This window comes from Plenodomus lingam, assembly GCF_022343315.1.
Source record: "Plenodomus lingam strain CAN1 chromosome Unknown contig_23, whole genome shotgun sequence".
In the NCBI taxonomy this organism is placed as follows: domain Eukaryota; kingdom Fungi; phylum Ascomycota; class Dothideomycetes; order Pleosporales; family Leptosphaeriaceae; genus Plenodomus; species Plenodomus lingam.
Genome location: NW_027093940.1, coordinates 416,250 through 429,735, shown reverse-complemented (window position 1 = coordinate 429,735; position 13,486 = coordinate 416,250). Strand labels below are relative to the sequence as shown.

At 36.7% G+C, this 13,486-nt stretch overlaps 2 protein-coding genes across 2 annotated transcripts; both read left to right on the top strand.

Moving 5' to 3' along the window:
• Positions 1 to 987: 987 nt before the first annotated feature.
• Positions 988 to 1,268, top strand: IAQ61_005851 (uncharacterized protein; the record flags this gene model as incomplete). The annotated part of the gene is made up of 2 exons (XM_066096961.1): positions 988 to 1,020; positions 1,098 to 1,268. The coding sequence occupies 2 exons, from the start codon at positions 988 to 990 to the stop codon at positions 1,266 to 1,268; spliced, it is 204 nt and encodes a 67-aa protein (XP_065952953.1).
• A 572-nt stretch (positions 1,269 to 1,840) lies between these two features.
• On the top strand, positions 1,841 to 2,968 carry IAQ61_005850 (uncharacterized protein; the record flags this gene model as incomplete). Its single annotated transcript, XM_066096960.1, has 1 exon — positions 1,841 to 2,968. The coding sequence occupies one exon, from the start codon at positions 1,841 to 1,843 to the stop codon at positions 2,966 to 2,968; it is 1,128 nt and encodes a 375-aa protein (XP_065952952.1).
• Positions 2,969 to 13,486: the final 10,518 nt, after the last annotated feature.

Sequence of the window (13,486 nt, the reverse complement as noted above, 5' to 3'; positions counted from 1 at the left end):
TCACGTCTCACATCGCCACTAGTCTAGCTACACGTTGCAGGCTACTAGCAGATCAGCAGAGTGATGGTTGGATTCAACCAATTGTTGGTTCTTGTTCACTGTGGACCTCTTCATAGAGTACTTGTCCCATTAACATCTTCCAATCAGCTTGTAGGCTCGTGGTCATCATGCAGCCATGATCAATTTGTGCACTTGCAACGTGACCCTATCAAACTTTGAGCCCGCATCCCAATCCGGCTAATAACGGAACCCAATGCGCCCCTCATGCCTCGCACAACCAAGGGTCCCAACCGCTTACCCCTCACTTAGCAAAATTCTTGCATACCCTATTCCACAGTTTTCTGCATTCAAACTAGACCTCTTCCACCCAGGTCCACTCGAGTGATAAAATCAGTATATATTTTTCAGAACGGCAAAATTTGCCATCAATCATTAACCAATTCGGTCAGATGGCCGAGTGGTCTAAGGCGCTGCGTTTAGGTTCGTTCTAAACATCCTCCGCAGTCTTCACGGGCGTGGGTGTAAGTTTTCCCCTCTTACTACCTCCATCAGTTGGGTATCCAGTCCTAACATTATTCCCCCAGTCGAATCCCACTCTGATCAAAATCATGAGTTTGCTTTTTTTTGCCTTGATGACCTCTTTATTTGCATGAGCATGTCATGCCAGCTGTATTATACTACTATGCATAATTTTTTTCATGCTTGTGTGAAATAGGGCTAGCTAGATTCTATGCTTGTGTTTATCAAGTGTTGCCTAGCTCTATTCCTTACCCCGTTTGACAAAGATCGTGAGGTTCTGCAGCCTATACGGGAGCCTCCCCCCCGCACCTGTCTGTATTCATCTTTCACCTACTCTAATCACCCAACTACCTGCACACAGCGTTTTTCGCATTATATCCCTTTATTATCGAGTAGTACGCTCCTCATTTTGGTCATACGACAGCCATCTACAAACAGGAATCAATATCATCAGGAACTTTCTCAATCATGCCTGGCCAAGTGGACGATCTTCTACTCTCTGTACGTGGATTTGCATTGAATCAAAAATGTCATCCGACTAACCATTCTCGACTAATGATTTGACTGATTTATTGAAGCTACAAAGCTCGCTCCGCAACGCGTTGTCTACCTTCGGGCCAGAGAGCATTCAATATCGAAGCATCAAGCTGATGGTCGATGAACATATGGCGAAGCTTGCGCTAGAAAGTCTGTCGATTGGTTCGAGTGAATCGAAGCATATCAATATGGATGCTATGCAGACAGACTGAGTTGGTTCAAAGACGCTGTGCAATCTTTAATGAATTCTTGTGACAAGAAATCTGCAGTTGAAGAGTCCCTGGTACAAGATGAGATGTCAAGCTAGATGAATAACGAAGGACGGCTGGCGCAGTTGTCGCCACGCAATTTGTCCAGTGTACTAGGCCATATCAATTTATCGTGACTGCTGTCATCAACTATGGATTGTCTTGCTGTATGCTGTGCAACGCTGGTCCCAATCATTACGAAGCAAAGCATAGCCTAAAGTAGTAACCTTCCTAACAGGAAGCTACAGGTTGAGGAACAGGGCCACATGTGTTATGCATGTGCAAATGTAGTAAGCTACGTTTATAACAAACCCAAGTTGCTGACTTACAAGCGCGTGTTTGCTTCGTTTAAGATGGCTTGATTGGCGGTAGCTTAAAGGTGCGAGTGAGGGGTATAATTTCATGTCCAACACTTCAGACATCTTTCCGATAATTTCCAGCTACATCCAAAAACACCTGACTCTCCCAAGGGTACTCTAAAAGGTTCAGGTCTGATACACGTGCATCCGCCAAAGCCGACTGTTCTTGCCGCCCAGATGCATTTCAAACCAGAACCCTATACTATATCAGTGCCCCAATCAGCACTTGACAAGCTCGTGAGGAAACTATCAGATGCAGATTATCCCGATGAGCTGGATGCTCCCAACCAATGGCTATATGGATCACCTCTGACTGATGTCAAACATCTCGCCGAATACTGGGAAAAAGGTTTCGATTGGCGCAAAGCCGAGGCAAAGCTGAACGAGCTTCCCAACTATTGCAAGAAAGTGCAAGTCGAGGGTTTTGGCGATGTTGGCATTCATTTCCTGCACATCAAGAACTCGAACCCGGCCGCGATTCCGCTCCTGTTTTGTCATGGATGGCCAGGATCATTTATGGAAGTCACCAAACTGCTCCCGCTCCTCAAAGATGGTGAAAGGAACGGGAAGTCTGCATTTCATATTGTGGCACCATCACTCCCCAACTTCGGCTTTAGCCAGAGAATCACAAAACCTGGATTTGCGCTATCACAGTATGCAGAGACATGCCACCGACTCATGCAGGATTTGGGATACGAGAAATACATAACTCAAGGAGGCGATTGGGGCTTCTATATTACCAGAATAATCGGCGTTCTGTATCCTTCTCATGTTCTTGCAAGCCACATCAACATGATCAGAGCGAAACCGCCGACGTTTGCAACACAGCCGGTACTCGCTCTCCAGCACGTAGTGACGCCATACACCGAATCTGAATCCAAAGGTCTCGAGCGCAGTGACTGGTTCGTCGAAGAAGGCCAAGCATATCGCTTGCTTCAAGCCACCAGACCGCAAACGCTTTCATATGCATTCGCGGATAGCCCGGTTGCTCTACTGGCTTGGATCTATGAGAAGCTCATTGACTGGACCGACAAATATCCGTGGACTGATGACGAGATTCTGACCTGGGTCAGCATCTACTGGTTCAGTACTGCAGGTCCAAACGCACATGTTAGAATATACTACGAGGCTGGGCATAACCCTACCGAGAAGGTACAAAATCGAGATCGAGCGAGTGAATGGATCGGCCAAGTGAAGTTGGGAGTCGCTCACTTTCCGAGAGAGATCACCGTGGTACCGAGGATATGGGCAAAGACTCTAGGTGAATTTTCAACCACATACCATCCGGATACTTCGTTGACATGATATTAGGGCCGCTTGTATATGAGAGTGACAATGACCAAGGCGGCCACTTTGCGGCTTGGGAGAGACCAGATGTCATTGCTGCAGACTTGCAGAACATGTTCAGTAAGGGTGGATCATGCTACAACCTTGTACCAGGTCGAACTGGCTACTAAGGTCTGAGGTCTACGTTGAAGACGTCTATGCAAGATATAAAGGCCACATTGGGGCTTACTCAGAGCCGAGCATTTTTTTGGCCGGGCTTATTCCACATGTCATATTGGGTACTGATGCTGATTAATTTGAGGCAGTTCCTTCTTACGAGGCTAAAATCTATTGGAATATTGGAAGTACTTGGATAATGGTATGGTGATTTCCTTCTGTTCTGCCGCAGAGCTAATTGCCATAACCTCCGTCGCCTTTCACACACATTAAGTCCTCATCCTCAAGATCCACCATGGCATCTTCGCAAAGAGCGAACGTAACTCATCTGTTGGAGCACTTCCGTAAGTGATGGTTGGTTGGCCATTTGGTACATATATTCATCCGCTCTGGATGATGATAAGCCTCGTATCCGCTTCCCTCGGGGATGTACATAGCACATGCTAAGCTATGGAGTAATGGTGTTGTCACTACCGCAGATAGCACTTCATGACTGGCCTCGGCCTGTCGACTCTTGAATCTTTCCATTTAGGTAGTCCACCAAATGAAGCGGAAGGGCGTTATTAGCTGCCCGCTTCAGCCCGCTGTGAATTTGCCGTCGTGGCGTGATTTTTGTTGGCGCGAAACCCGCATTCAAGACCAAAGGACCGCTAATGGTTAGAACAATCAAGGACTCTCGTGAACAATTTTGGTTGACCGCACTGACATACCTCAATGGAAGCAACATACTGTCAGAAACACCTTAATCCGACGCCATGTGTATAGTGCATTCGACAGCGGCTAGCCGTTGTCGTCAAGGACGTACTCATTGGGCCGATGAATAGATATGTTCTTGTGGAAATTTGGATCACTGAGGTCAGGAATGATTTGGGAGATGGATTATTAGGTTATATCTACTACGATCGTACTTATATATATAGAGCTTTAGCTACCCTTACTAGAAGGTAAATAATTAGTAAACCTTCCTTACTAGAGCTCCTGCTTTTTATTAGGCACTTAGTAGTAAGCTAGTAGTTAATTAGATAGTAGGTTATATAGGGGTATTAATTAGGGTTAATTAGATTAAGATACTCTATAATCTAGTTAATATCCCTCCTATAACACACCCCCTAGGTATAGGTAGATCTTTTATTATTATAGTTATACTTATAGTTAGTAGGTAGTATAGCTAATTAGAGCGTTATATATCTAAAGGGTTAAATTTAGCTTACCTTTTAGATACTAACTAGTGCGCCTTCCTTATTTAGCCTACACTTACACGCGTAGATATTATCTAGACTAAGCTCTATAACTCTATCTACCTAATTATAATCTTTACTATAGCTTAAATTATAAGATTATATAACCCTAAAGATCTAAACTATACTTATATCCCTACTAACCTATATCTTAGTTAAAGTTAAAAACTACTACTTATACTTACTCTACCTATACTACCTTTATTACCTCTTATATAGCTAAAGCTATAGTTACTAAAGCTATTACTACTAAAGAAGAGCGTGCTACTACTAAGCATAAGGCTATTATAGAGCATGTAGTAGCTAAGTATATAGCTACTACTACTATAGTTAAGATTATAAAGCTAAGAAAGGGCGCTCCTACTCTAGCTTTTACTACTCTAGCTCTAACTCTAGCTCTTACTCCTTCCTAGACTCTACTCTATATCCCTACTCCTGCTCCTACTCCCTCTCTAGCTCCTAAGGAGACCCTAAGATCCTCTTATTATAAAGAGCCTAGTATTTATTATACTAAAACTTATCTAAATTATCTACGCTCTATACTCTTTAATAAGTCTAATAGCAAGTGCTATAACTTTTCTAGTAGAGGGACTTAGTACTAGTAGTACTTCTCTATATATAGCTATATCCTAATATATATAATCTATATAAAAAATTTTTCTTTATAATACTTAGTAAGATCTATACTAATAAACTAATAGCCCTAAGCTTGCCTAATATTCTATACTATCCTTCCTAGTAAGGAAGTAGGTAGGTAAGAGCTAAGACCTTCTTAAGAATAAGAAGTAGAGGGTCTTAGTGCTCCTTAAGGAGAGTAAGGCTAAGTAGTAGGAGCTAGTAAAAGCTACTACTACTACTACTAAGCTTACACGCAAGGCTAATACTATAGCTAAGGGCACCTAGAGCTCCTTATTAGAAGATAAGGACTCTAGTTCCTCTAAGGTTCCTCCTATAGATCCTAGGTTAAGGTAACCTAGGTAGCTTTCTATAGACTCTAAGGCACGCTTTACGCGTGTAATAGAGCTCCTTAGGAAAGCTACCTAGTTAATAATAGAGAGGTAGGCTATAGTTAGTTATTCTTATATTATATATTAATAGATCTTATATAATACCTTACTTTAATTAATATTATATAATATATACTTTACTATTATATAACTTTAGGTGCTCCCTAAACCTTATAAATTATTATATAGTTAGGTTTTTAGTAAGCCTATTAGCTAGTATATTACTAGTAGGTAGGTAGGTAATATAGAAAGATCCCTTTATATACTCTTATCTTAGCTATATGTTTTAAATATCCACATAGCGCAGCTTAGTAGTAATCCTTTTATTATTACCTACTACTAACCTAATAGTTTATTAATTATTATAATTAATTATCTAGGTAGTATCTAAAGTAAGGTGTATTTTAGTTAAAAAGCGTTTTAACGCTATTACTTCTTGTACGACTTAGGTAGGTAGGGCATCCAAAAGGTATCCTATATAACTTAAAGGCATATGGGAGTGCGCGTCTGTACAGAAAAGGATAAGATTCCTACACCTATAGGTCTTGTATAAAAGGATAAGAAGAATATACCTATCCTAACTATAGGCAAGCTATTCTCTATATATATTAGTAAGTTAGGCCTTTATTAGGCCTAACTTAGTATAGAATAATAGGTAGGTAATTCTACCCTATTATTATACTACCCCCTCCTATAGAGAAAGGATAGTCCCTATCCTTAGGATTAGGTTTAGATCCCTTATAAAAGAAGAGCTTTTTGCAAAATAAATCTACCTTTACCTCTACCTTTACCTTTACTTCTTCTTCCTAGGGCACAGACCCCTATCCCTAGCCTGCATATAACTAGCCCTCTACCTACTAACTTTCTTATTCCTATATCCCTAATTTTTTAAATATTTAACCTAATCTATCTAAAATCTAGTAAGTATTTAATCTATATAATTAAATAGTTGCTAATCTAAATTAGAACCTTTAGCTATGCTAGTACTAGTACTACTAGGAGTCCTCCCTATTGCTTATCGCGCTCTCTATATAAGGGCAGTTAGGGCTCTAGCTAGGGGCAGGTTTAATAATTTTAATTTTAAGTTAAAGAATTCTAAGAAGTGCTAGTACTATATCTCCTAGAATAAGTATTATAATCTAGTAAGTATCTAAGTCTAATAGGGTTCCTTTACTAATTCTAGTAGATTCCTTCTTTTATTAGCTAAGAGTACTCTACCCTTAAGGGTGCTCTAGATAAGTACTATAGCTTAGTAGTAAACCCTACTAAAGGGGATAAGGATAAGGAAGCTATAGTTACTTATTAGAAGGATGTTAAGTAGTTTAAGGCTACTATTTAAAAAGCTACCTAAAACCTTACTAAGTGCGTTACTATTACTAATACTTAGACTAAGGGTATAGAAGCTACTAAGATCCTTATAGCTATATATTATACTACTATATCTAATTTACGTTAGCTTTAGAATAGTATTTATAAGATAGTCTTAGTAGTTAGGGGCTTAATAAGGGCTATTAATAAACTTAAGGAGGAAATAGCACTAAATTAAGAAGTAACCTTTATAGTATAGGCTAAGATAAAGGCGCTTAATAAGAAAGCGTCTAAATTAGTTCTAGCTCCTACCCCTACTCCTGCACCTGCTCCTACACCTACTGCACTAGTTATCTAGAAGCTAGCTAAGAAAGATAGTCTAGGCGCTATCTTAGCTAATACAGAGTCTAAACTAGGTTCTAACAGAGAGATAGATATAGAATAAAGAGGTTTCCTAGGGGTAGTGTCCTAGGGAACTTAAAGGTTCTAGGATAGTTCTAAATAGGATATAATAATAAATAGTAATAAGAATAATAATAATAGATAGTAGTTAATAAATAATATGTAGCTAAATAGGATATAAATTAGTTATAATATTAGGTATAATTATTATAAAGTAATATTAGATCCTCTTTACCTTTTTCCTAGGCTTAAATCTATTTTAGTAAGCTGCGTAGGGGACCTAGCTAATTTAGATACTATTAGTAGAATACCTATAATTTATAGGGAGCACCTATAAAGTTAGAGGTAGGATACTAAATAGAATTAGGATTATATCTAACCTACTTAACCTTATATTTTAGCTTAGATTAATATAATTTGCTAGCTAGGATTTCTTCTACCTCTTATTCCTCTATACCTTATATAGGGGTACTAGGGGGTTTTAGAGCCTCTTATCTAGGTAATAGGTCTTAGGGATCTTTGTATAGTATATTAGGAGAGAAAATATTATAGATCTTAGAACTAGGTAGTAATTAGAGGTAATACGCGTTTCTTACTTGTTCTAATACCTTAAAGGGACCTTCCTATTATTTAGATAGTTTTTAGCTAGGTTATAAAATAGCAAGATTAGTAGTAGATAGATAAATATAGTTACTAACCTTCTAGTTAACTAGATAGTAATAGTAATTAGTAGCAGAGCGTATTTAGTCTTAAGCTCTTTCTATATTTTCTTTAGTAATCTTCTAGGCGTTGTGTATCTAAGTAGCAAGGGATAAGGCGTCCTTATAGTTTAGTTTCTCTAGTATAGTAGATAGGGTCTTTTCTAGTTTCTAATACTAACTTTACTTTAGTAAGGAACTAAAGAGGAGCTAATATAGAGCTATACTAATAGATAAATATAGAAGAGTACTTTAGGCATAGTCTATTATAGGTAGTAGGTTGCTCTAGTTATCTTAGTAATAGGATACAAAAGGCCTTAGTCTCTAATTAATATACTTATTTATAATCTTAGTTTATCTATTAGTTTATTTATAGTAGGTAGTAGAAAGCTTAACTTTAGTGCCTATAATCTAATAGAACTTAGACTAGAAACTAGATATAAACTAAGGGCCTTAATTAGAAATAATAGTATCTAGAGTATATCTAAATTAGTACACCTACTAAATAAATAAGGTAGCTATACCTTAGGCGTCTATAGTTTTATAGTAAGGGATAGTAATAGCTTGCTTTAATAGGCGATTAATAATAACTATAATCTAATTATAACCACGTTAATCCTAGGGAAAATCTTTAAAATTAATGCATAGGTGTTGTATTAGTAGACTAGGGATAGGAAGGGGGTAGAGTATGCTAGGGAGTTAGTGCTATCTTAGGTGCCCTCTCCTATATAGGATACAGTTCTAAACGTAGCGTTTATAGGTAGTCTCTATACCTTTCTAATAGTAATATTAGGCTAGAATCTAATAGGTTTTAGTAGCTAATAGGTAGGTAGTAGATACTTAATTATAAGTCTTATAAATTAGTCTAGTATATAGGACTAATCTAGTAGGCACGCAAAGTTAATCCTAGTAGAGAAGGAGTCTGTTTTCTATCTAATAGTGCTTAGGCAACTCTAATCTTTCTATTAGGAATAAGGACCTATTTTCTTAGAGAAGAGTTTTAATAAGTTCTAGGGATCTAAGAGTTATAGGGTTCTAAACTACTATAATTAAAGCAAGGATTAGTAAGAAACGCTTAGCTAGGTAGTCTTGCGCTAAGTTAGAGTTAATTTAGGGGTGTAACCTATCTAGGGCAATTATTACTTGTAAATAATTATCCCTTTAAGTAGTCTTAAGGTTAATTATATCCTATTCCCTTCTGCTTAGGATATTAGCTTAGGTGTTGTAAGATCTAGGAGTATACTTAATTTAGAAGTTAAAGGGACTTATAACCTCTAGCTATCTAGCTTGCCTAGCACTAAGGACTTTAGTAGATATAAAGTACTCTAGTGCTCTATAGTCTATGTATACTCTAATAAGGTGCTAAGTACTTATTAGGTTAGCACGCTATTTCTTAAAGGCGTAGATTATTATAAATAATTCTTTGTTATAGATTTCCTAGTTAAGTTTAGAACTAGTAAGGGTCTAACTAAAGAAGAATATAGGGTACTATTTCCTATTAGGATGCTCCTATAAGAGGATAGCTGCAATAACTCTATTAGAGGCGTCTGTCTCTAGTTTTAGAGGGTACTTAGGATAGAAGTAAGCTAAGCTTAGGATTGCTAGTAGGGCATTTCTAAGCTAGTTAAAGGCTTGTTAGTATTCTAAAGTCTATATAAATAGGGTAGCAGGGCTCTAGAGAGTAGTTAAGGGCTTAGCTGTCTTAGAGAAGTTTTCTACAAATTACTAGTAGAATCTAGTAAATCCTAGGAAGGACTTTACTCTAGTTATTATCTAGGGAGCGGACTAGTTTTAGAGTACTTTAACTTTGTTAGGATCTACCTCTAAGCCTTTATTAGTAAGGATATATCTAAGGTAATAGGTATAGGTTATATAGAATTCGCTTTTCTTAATATTAGCCTATAATCTAGTAGAATAAAGACGCTTAAGGACTTTTTAAATATAGTCCTTGTAAGTAGTAAGGTTTTTAGAGTAGATAAGGATATTATCTAGATAGGTAATATAGAAGTTATCTAAATAATCTATTAGTATATTATTTATATAGCACTAATAGGTTGTAGGTCTGTTATATAGCCTAAATAGTAGGACTTTGCATTTATAGGCACTATACCTAGTGCGGAAAGTAGTGTACTCCTCTAAGTTAGGGTCTATTTAGATCTTATTAAAGGCAGCACAAATATCTAGCTTAGTAAAGATTTTTACTTTAGCTAGCTAGGATAATAGATTATCTATAATAGGGTATTAGATACGCGTCCTTTTATGTTAAGCTGTTAAGCTTATAGTAATCTACACAGATCCTAAGGCCTCTATTTAGCTTCTTAATATACAGGATAGGAGAGGCGAATAGGCTCTAACTAGTCTTAATAAAACCTTTCTATAGGTGCTCTTATATATATTCCTTAGTAGCCTAGAGTTCCTTAGTATTTTAATAATAGAGGGGACTCTAGTAGTTTAGAAGGGGTTCCTCTAGGACTATCTTATAGTTATAAGGCTAGTAGATTAGAAGTTTATTAGCCTTAGCCTTGTTAAAGACGTCCTAATAGGAGTTATAGTTAGATAGGAGCTTCTAATCTAGCAGGCTATTATTAAGAGAGTCCTATTTAGATAGGGTTTAGATCCTACGCTTAATCTTATATAGGCTAGTAGTAAAAAATTAATTAGAAGATTTTTTTATATTAAAATAGAAAGCATTAGTAGAAATAGTAGCAATTTAGAATTTTGCGGGTAGGGTAACAGTTAGCAATTAGACTAGGGTAGGTAGCGTAATAGGTTTAGTAGTAGCCCTATAAGTAGCTAGAATTTTAAGTATACCACGTATCCTATTAATTAAACTAGGACTATTTTAGTTCTAGTTCTCCTCTTAATCCTAAAGGGCGTCTCTTTGCAAGATATCGTGGGTAACTAGAGTAGACAGCACTTGCTAGTAGAGTTGTACTAGAATAGGAGGTGCGGGGTTGTAGGTTAGAGGATATTTCTCTAGCTAGATTAGTTAAGATTTATCTATATTAATTAGGATTTAGAACTATTTTAGCTAGTGTTATCTAATAATACAATCCTAAGAACCTAAGTCTACTATTATAAAGGGGCAGTTATAAACCTTTTAGCTACTAACTATTATATAAAGCTAAATATAGTAGGTAACTAGGGAGGTAATCTAATCCTAGAACCCTTTAATAGTAAGCTTATATAGTAGCTTTTAGATAGGTACCCTAAGTATAGAAGAGATATTATAAGCAATTTTTAAATTAAGAAATAAGTAACCTTAGGCCCTAGTATCTACTAAAGTGTTTAGGCAAATACTAGATCTATTAAGGTATAGGGTTATATATGCAAGTAAATAGGAACTAATAAATAATTTAGTTAAGGAAAGGTTTAATAGGTTATATTAAGTTAGGCCTAGGAAGGAGGATCCTCCTAGGCGTTATTATTTCCTGTCTAATAGCTATCTAAATTAGTTAATTTAGCAGCTTCTTCTTCCTTAGAATTCTTAATAACCTGTTCTATATCTATAGCCTAAATCCTAGGGGGTTTAGGGCAGTTACTAGAGAAGTGCCTAGGCTTTCTATAATTATAGTAATTTACTAGGGTTCCTATTGTAGTAGCACTAGGAGTGGCTAGCGTAGCAGATAGGGGTTAATTATTTTAAGGGATAGTGCCTTATGTTGCAGGAGGGATATCAACTGGATCACGGAGCATCTTGATCCCGATCAATCCCGATTAATCCCGATCAATACCCCTGTATGACCCACTATCTAATCAACTGCCAGCTTACTACCAAGTGCCCAACAAAAAGCAGGAGCTCTAGTAAGGAAGGTTTACCAATTATTTACCTTCTAGTAAGGGTAGCTAAAGCTCTATATATATAAGTACGATCGTAGTAGATATAATCTAATAATCTATCTCCTAAATTATTCCTAACCTTAGTAATCTAAATTTCCACAGTTATAAGCCTAGTTCGCGCTTTACCTTATTAAAGATCGTCCTATCTATTTAAGTGTATTGTTTAACTTGGACACTAAGCTAGAAAGCTTCACTCTTTATACTATTTCTTAAGCAAAAGCTTACTTATTACTCTTCCACTATAAGCGACCAAATCCTAAAGGGGGATATCCTACTTACTAGATTAACTAACTGGCCCACCTAGTACATTTAATTTAGATACCATGCCCTAACTAAAGGGATCTAGGCAGAGGTAGACCCTAAGGCTCTAGATGCTAAAAACCACTTTAAAAATAAACCTATTAAGCCTAACATGCTAACAGATATCGCGCTATCTAATATAACAAGCGAGCAGTACAAGCTCTAAATAGCTTAGTACTAAGCCTGCTTATTAGATTAGGCATTAAAGTTATTAGTAATCTAGAACCTCTTTACATAGGTTAACAACATAGTAGATTAAGGGATCCTTACCCTAGCCTATATAGAGCTTGTTAATTAAGGAAGAGTAACCCTCTAAGCACTTATCTAAGTGCTCCGCAATAACCTAGCGCTAACTAACTTAAGCGCTGCAACACTGGCGAGATCGCAGTATAAAGCTTATCTTGCTAAGGCAAGAATAAGTAGCTAAGATACTAATTACTAGTAGAAGGAGTGGATAATCCTATATACGCAAGCTAAGGTATATAACGTTCCTAATATTAAAGGATAGCTTATAGTATAGGATTATCTTAAAGCTCTATCTACTAGGATCTTACTAGATTAGGGTTAAACCATGTTTTAAAGGATTATTAAAAAGTTAGTGATAGGAGAGCTAACTTATAACCTCCCACAGGTTGCCAAGATCTATTTATTACTGCTCTAAGAGAACAACATAAGATTAAGCTCTAAGGGTCCTAGAGTGTTTGCAATAATAGGAGCTCCACCTTCTAACTAACCTAAGAAGGAGTCTTTATATCTATATAGTAGATCTTACCTATAGAAACCTCCTAAATGCAAAAATGTTATCAAAGCTTGGATTAATACAGGTGACAAGCTTACTACTACTTAATAATTAGAGATTAAGAAAAAGATTAATAGGAATCTAAAATTTAAAGAGTTAAGAAAAACTCTAATCAAGTCCTATCCTATTAATCAAGATTATAGTAGTAAGGTAAAAGAAAACGCAATCACCTATCTAGGCAGTATCTAGGCGGCACTAATTAACCCTATATTAATAGCAGAGAAAACAAACAGGATCTATTTAACTATAGACTTTAAAGCTCACGCTCTATTAAAGAGTACTATCTTTAATAATAGGGGTGCAGTGCACCTAGTTAATAATATAAGCTACCTAGAAGAAAGCTTGTTTAGATTAGTTAAATATAAGACAGTTAAAGCAGGAACTTAAGCTTTTCTAATCTTAGGCAGAGGGACTAGAGTGATCCCTAATGCTCTTAATAGACTAAGAGGTCCAAAAACAGAAGATTTAGTGCTCACTAACGTGGTGTTAGTAGAAGGTTTTTATATAAATATTATATTAGAAGCTTAATTACTTAAAGCAGGAGTTTAGTTCCTTAGGCTAGATACCACCTTGCAGTTTAGATTATTAGAAAAGAGCGTTATATTAGCTAAGTTACTGCGTAAGTTTAACTTAACTTTCCTAGAATACAAGCCCTCTACCCCTTATTAAATAATCTAAAGTATAGTGCCTAAATAACCCTAACAATCCTAGATAACTTACCTAAGACACGATAGTAAGGAGCTTTAGCACTAATAATTAGGCTATTTAGGACCTAAGGCGCTTAAAGC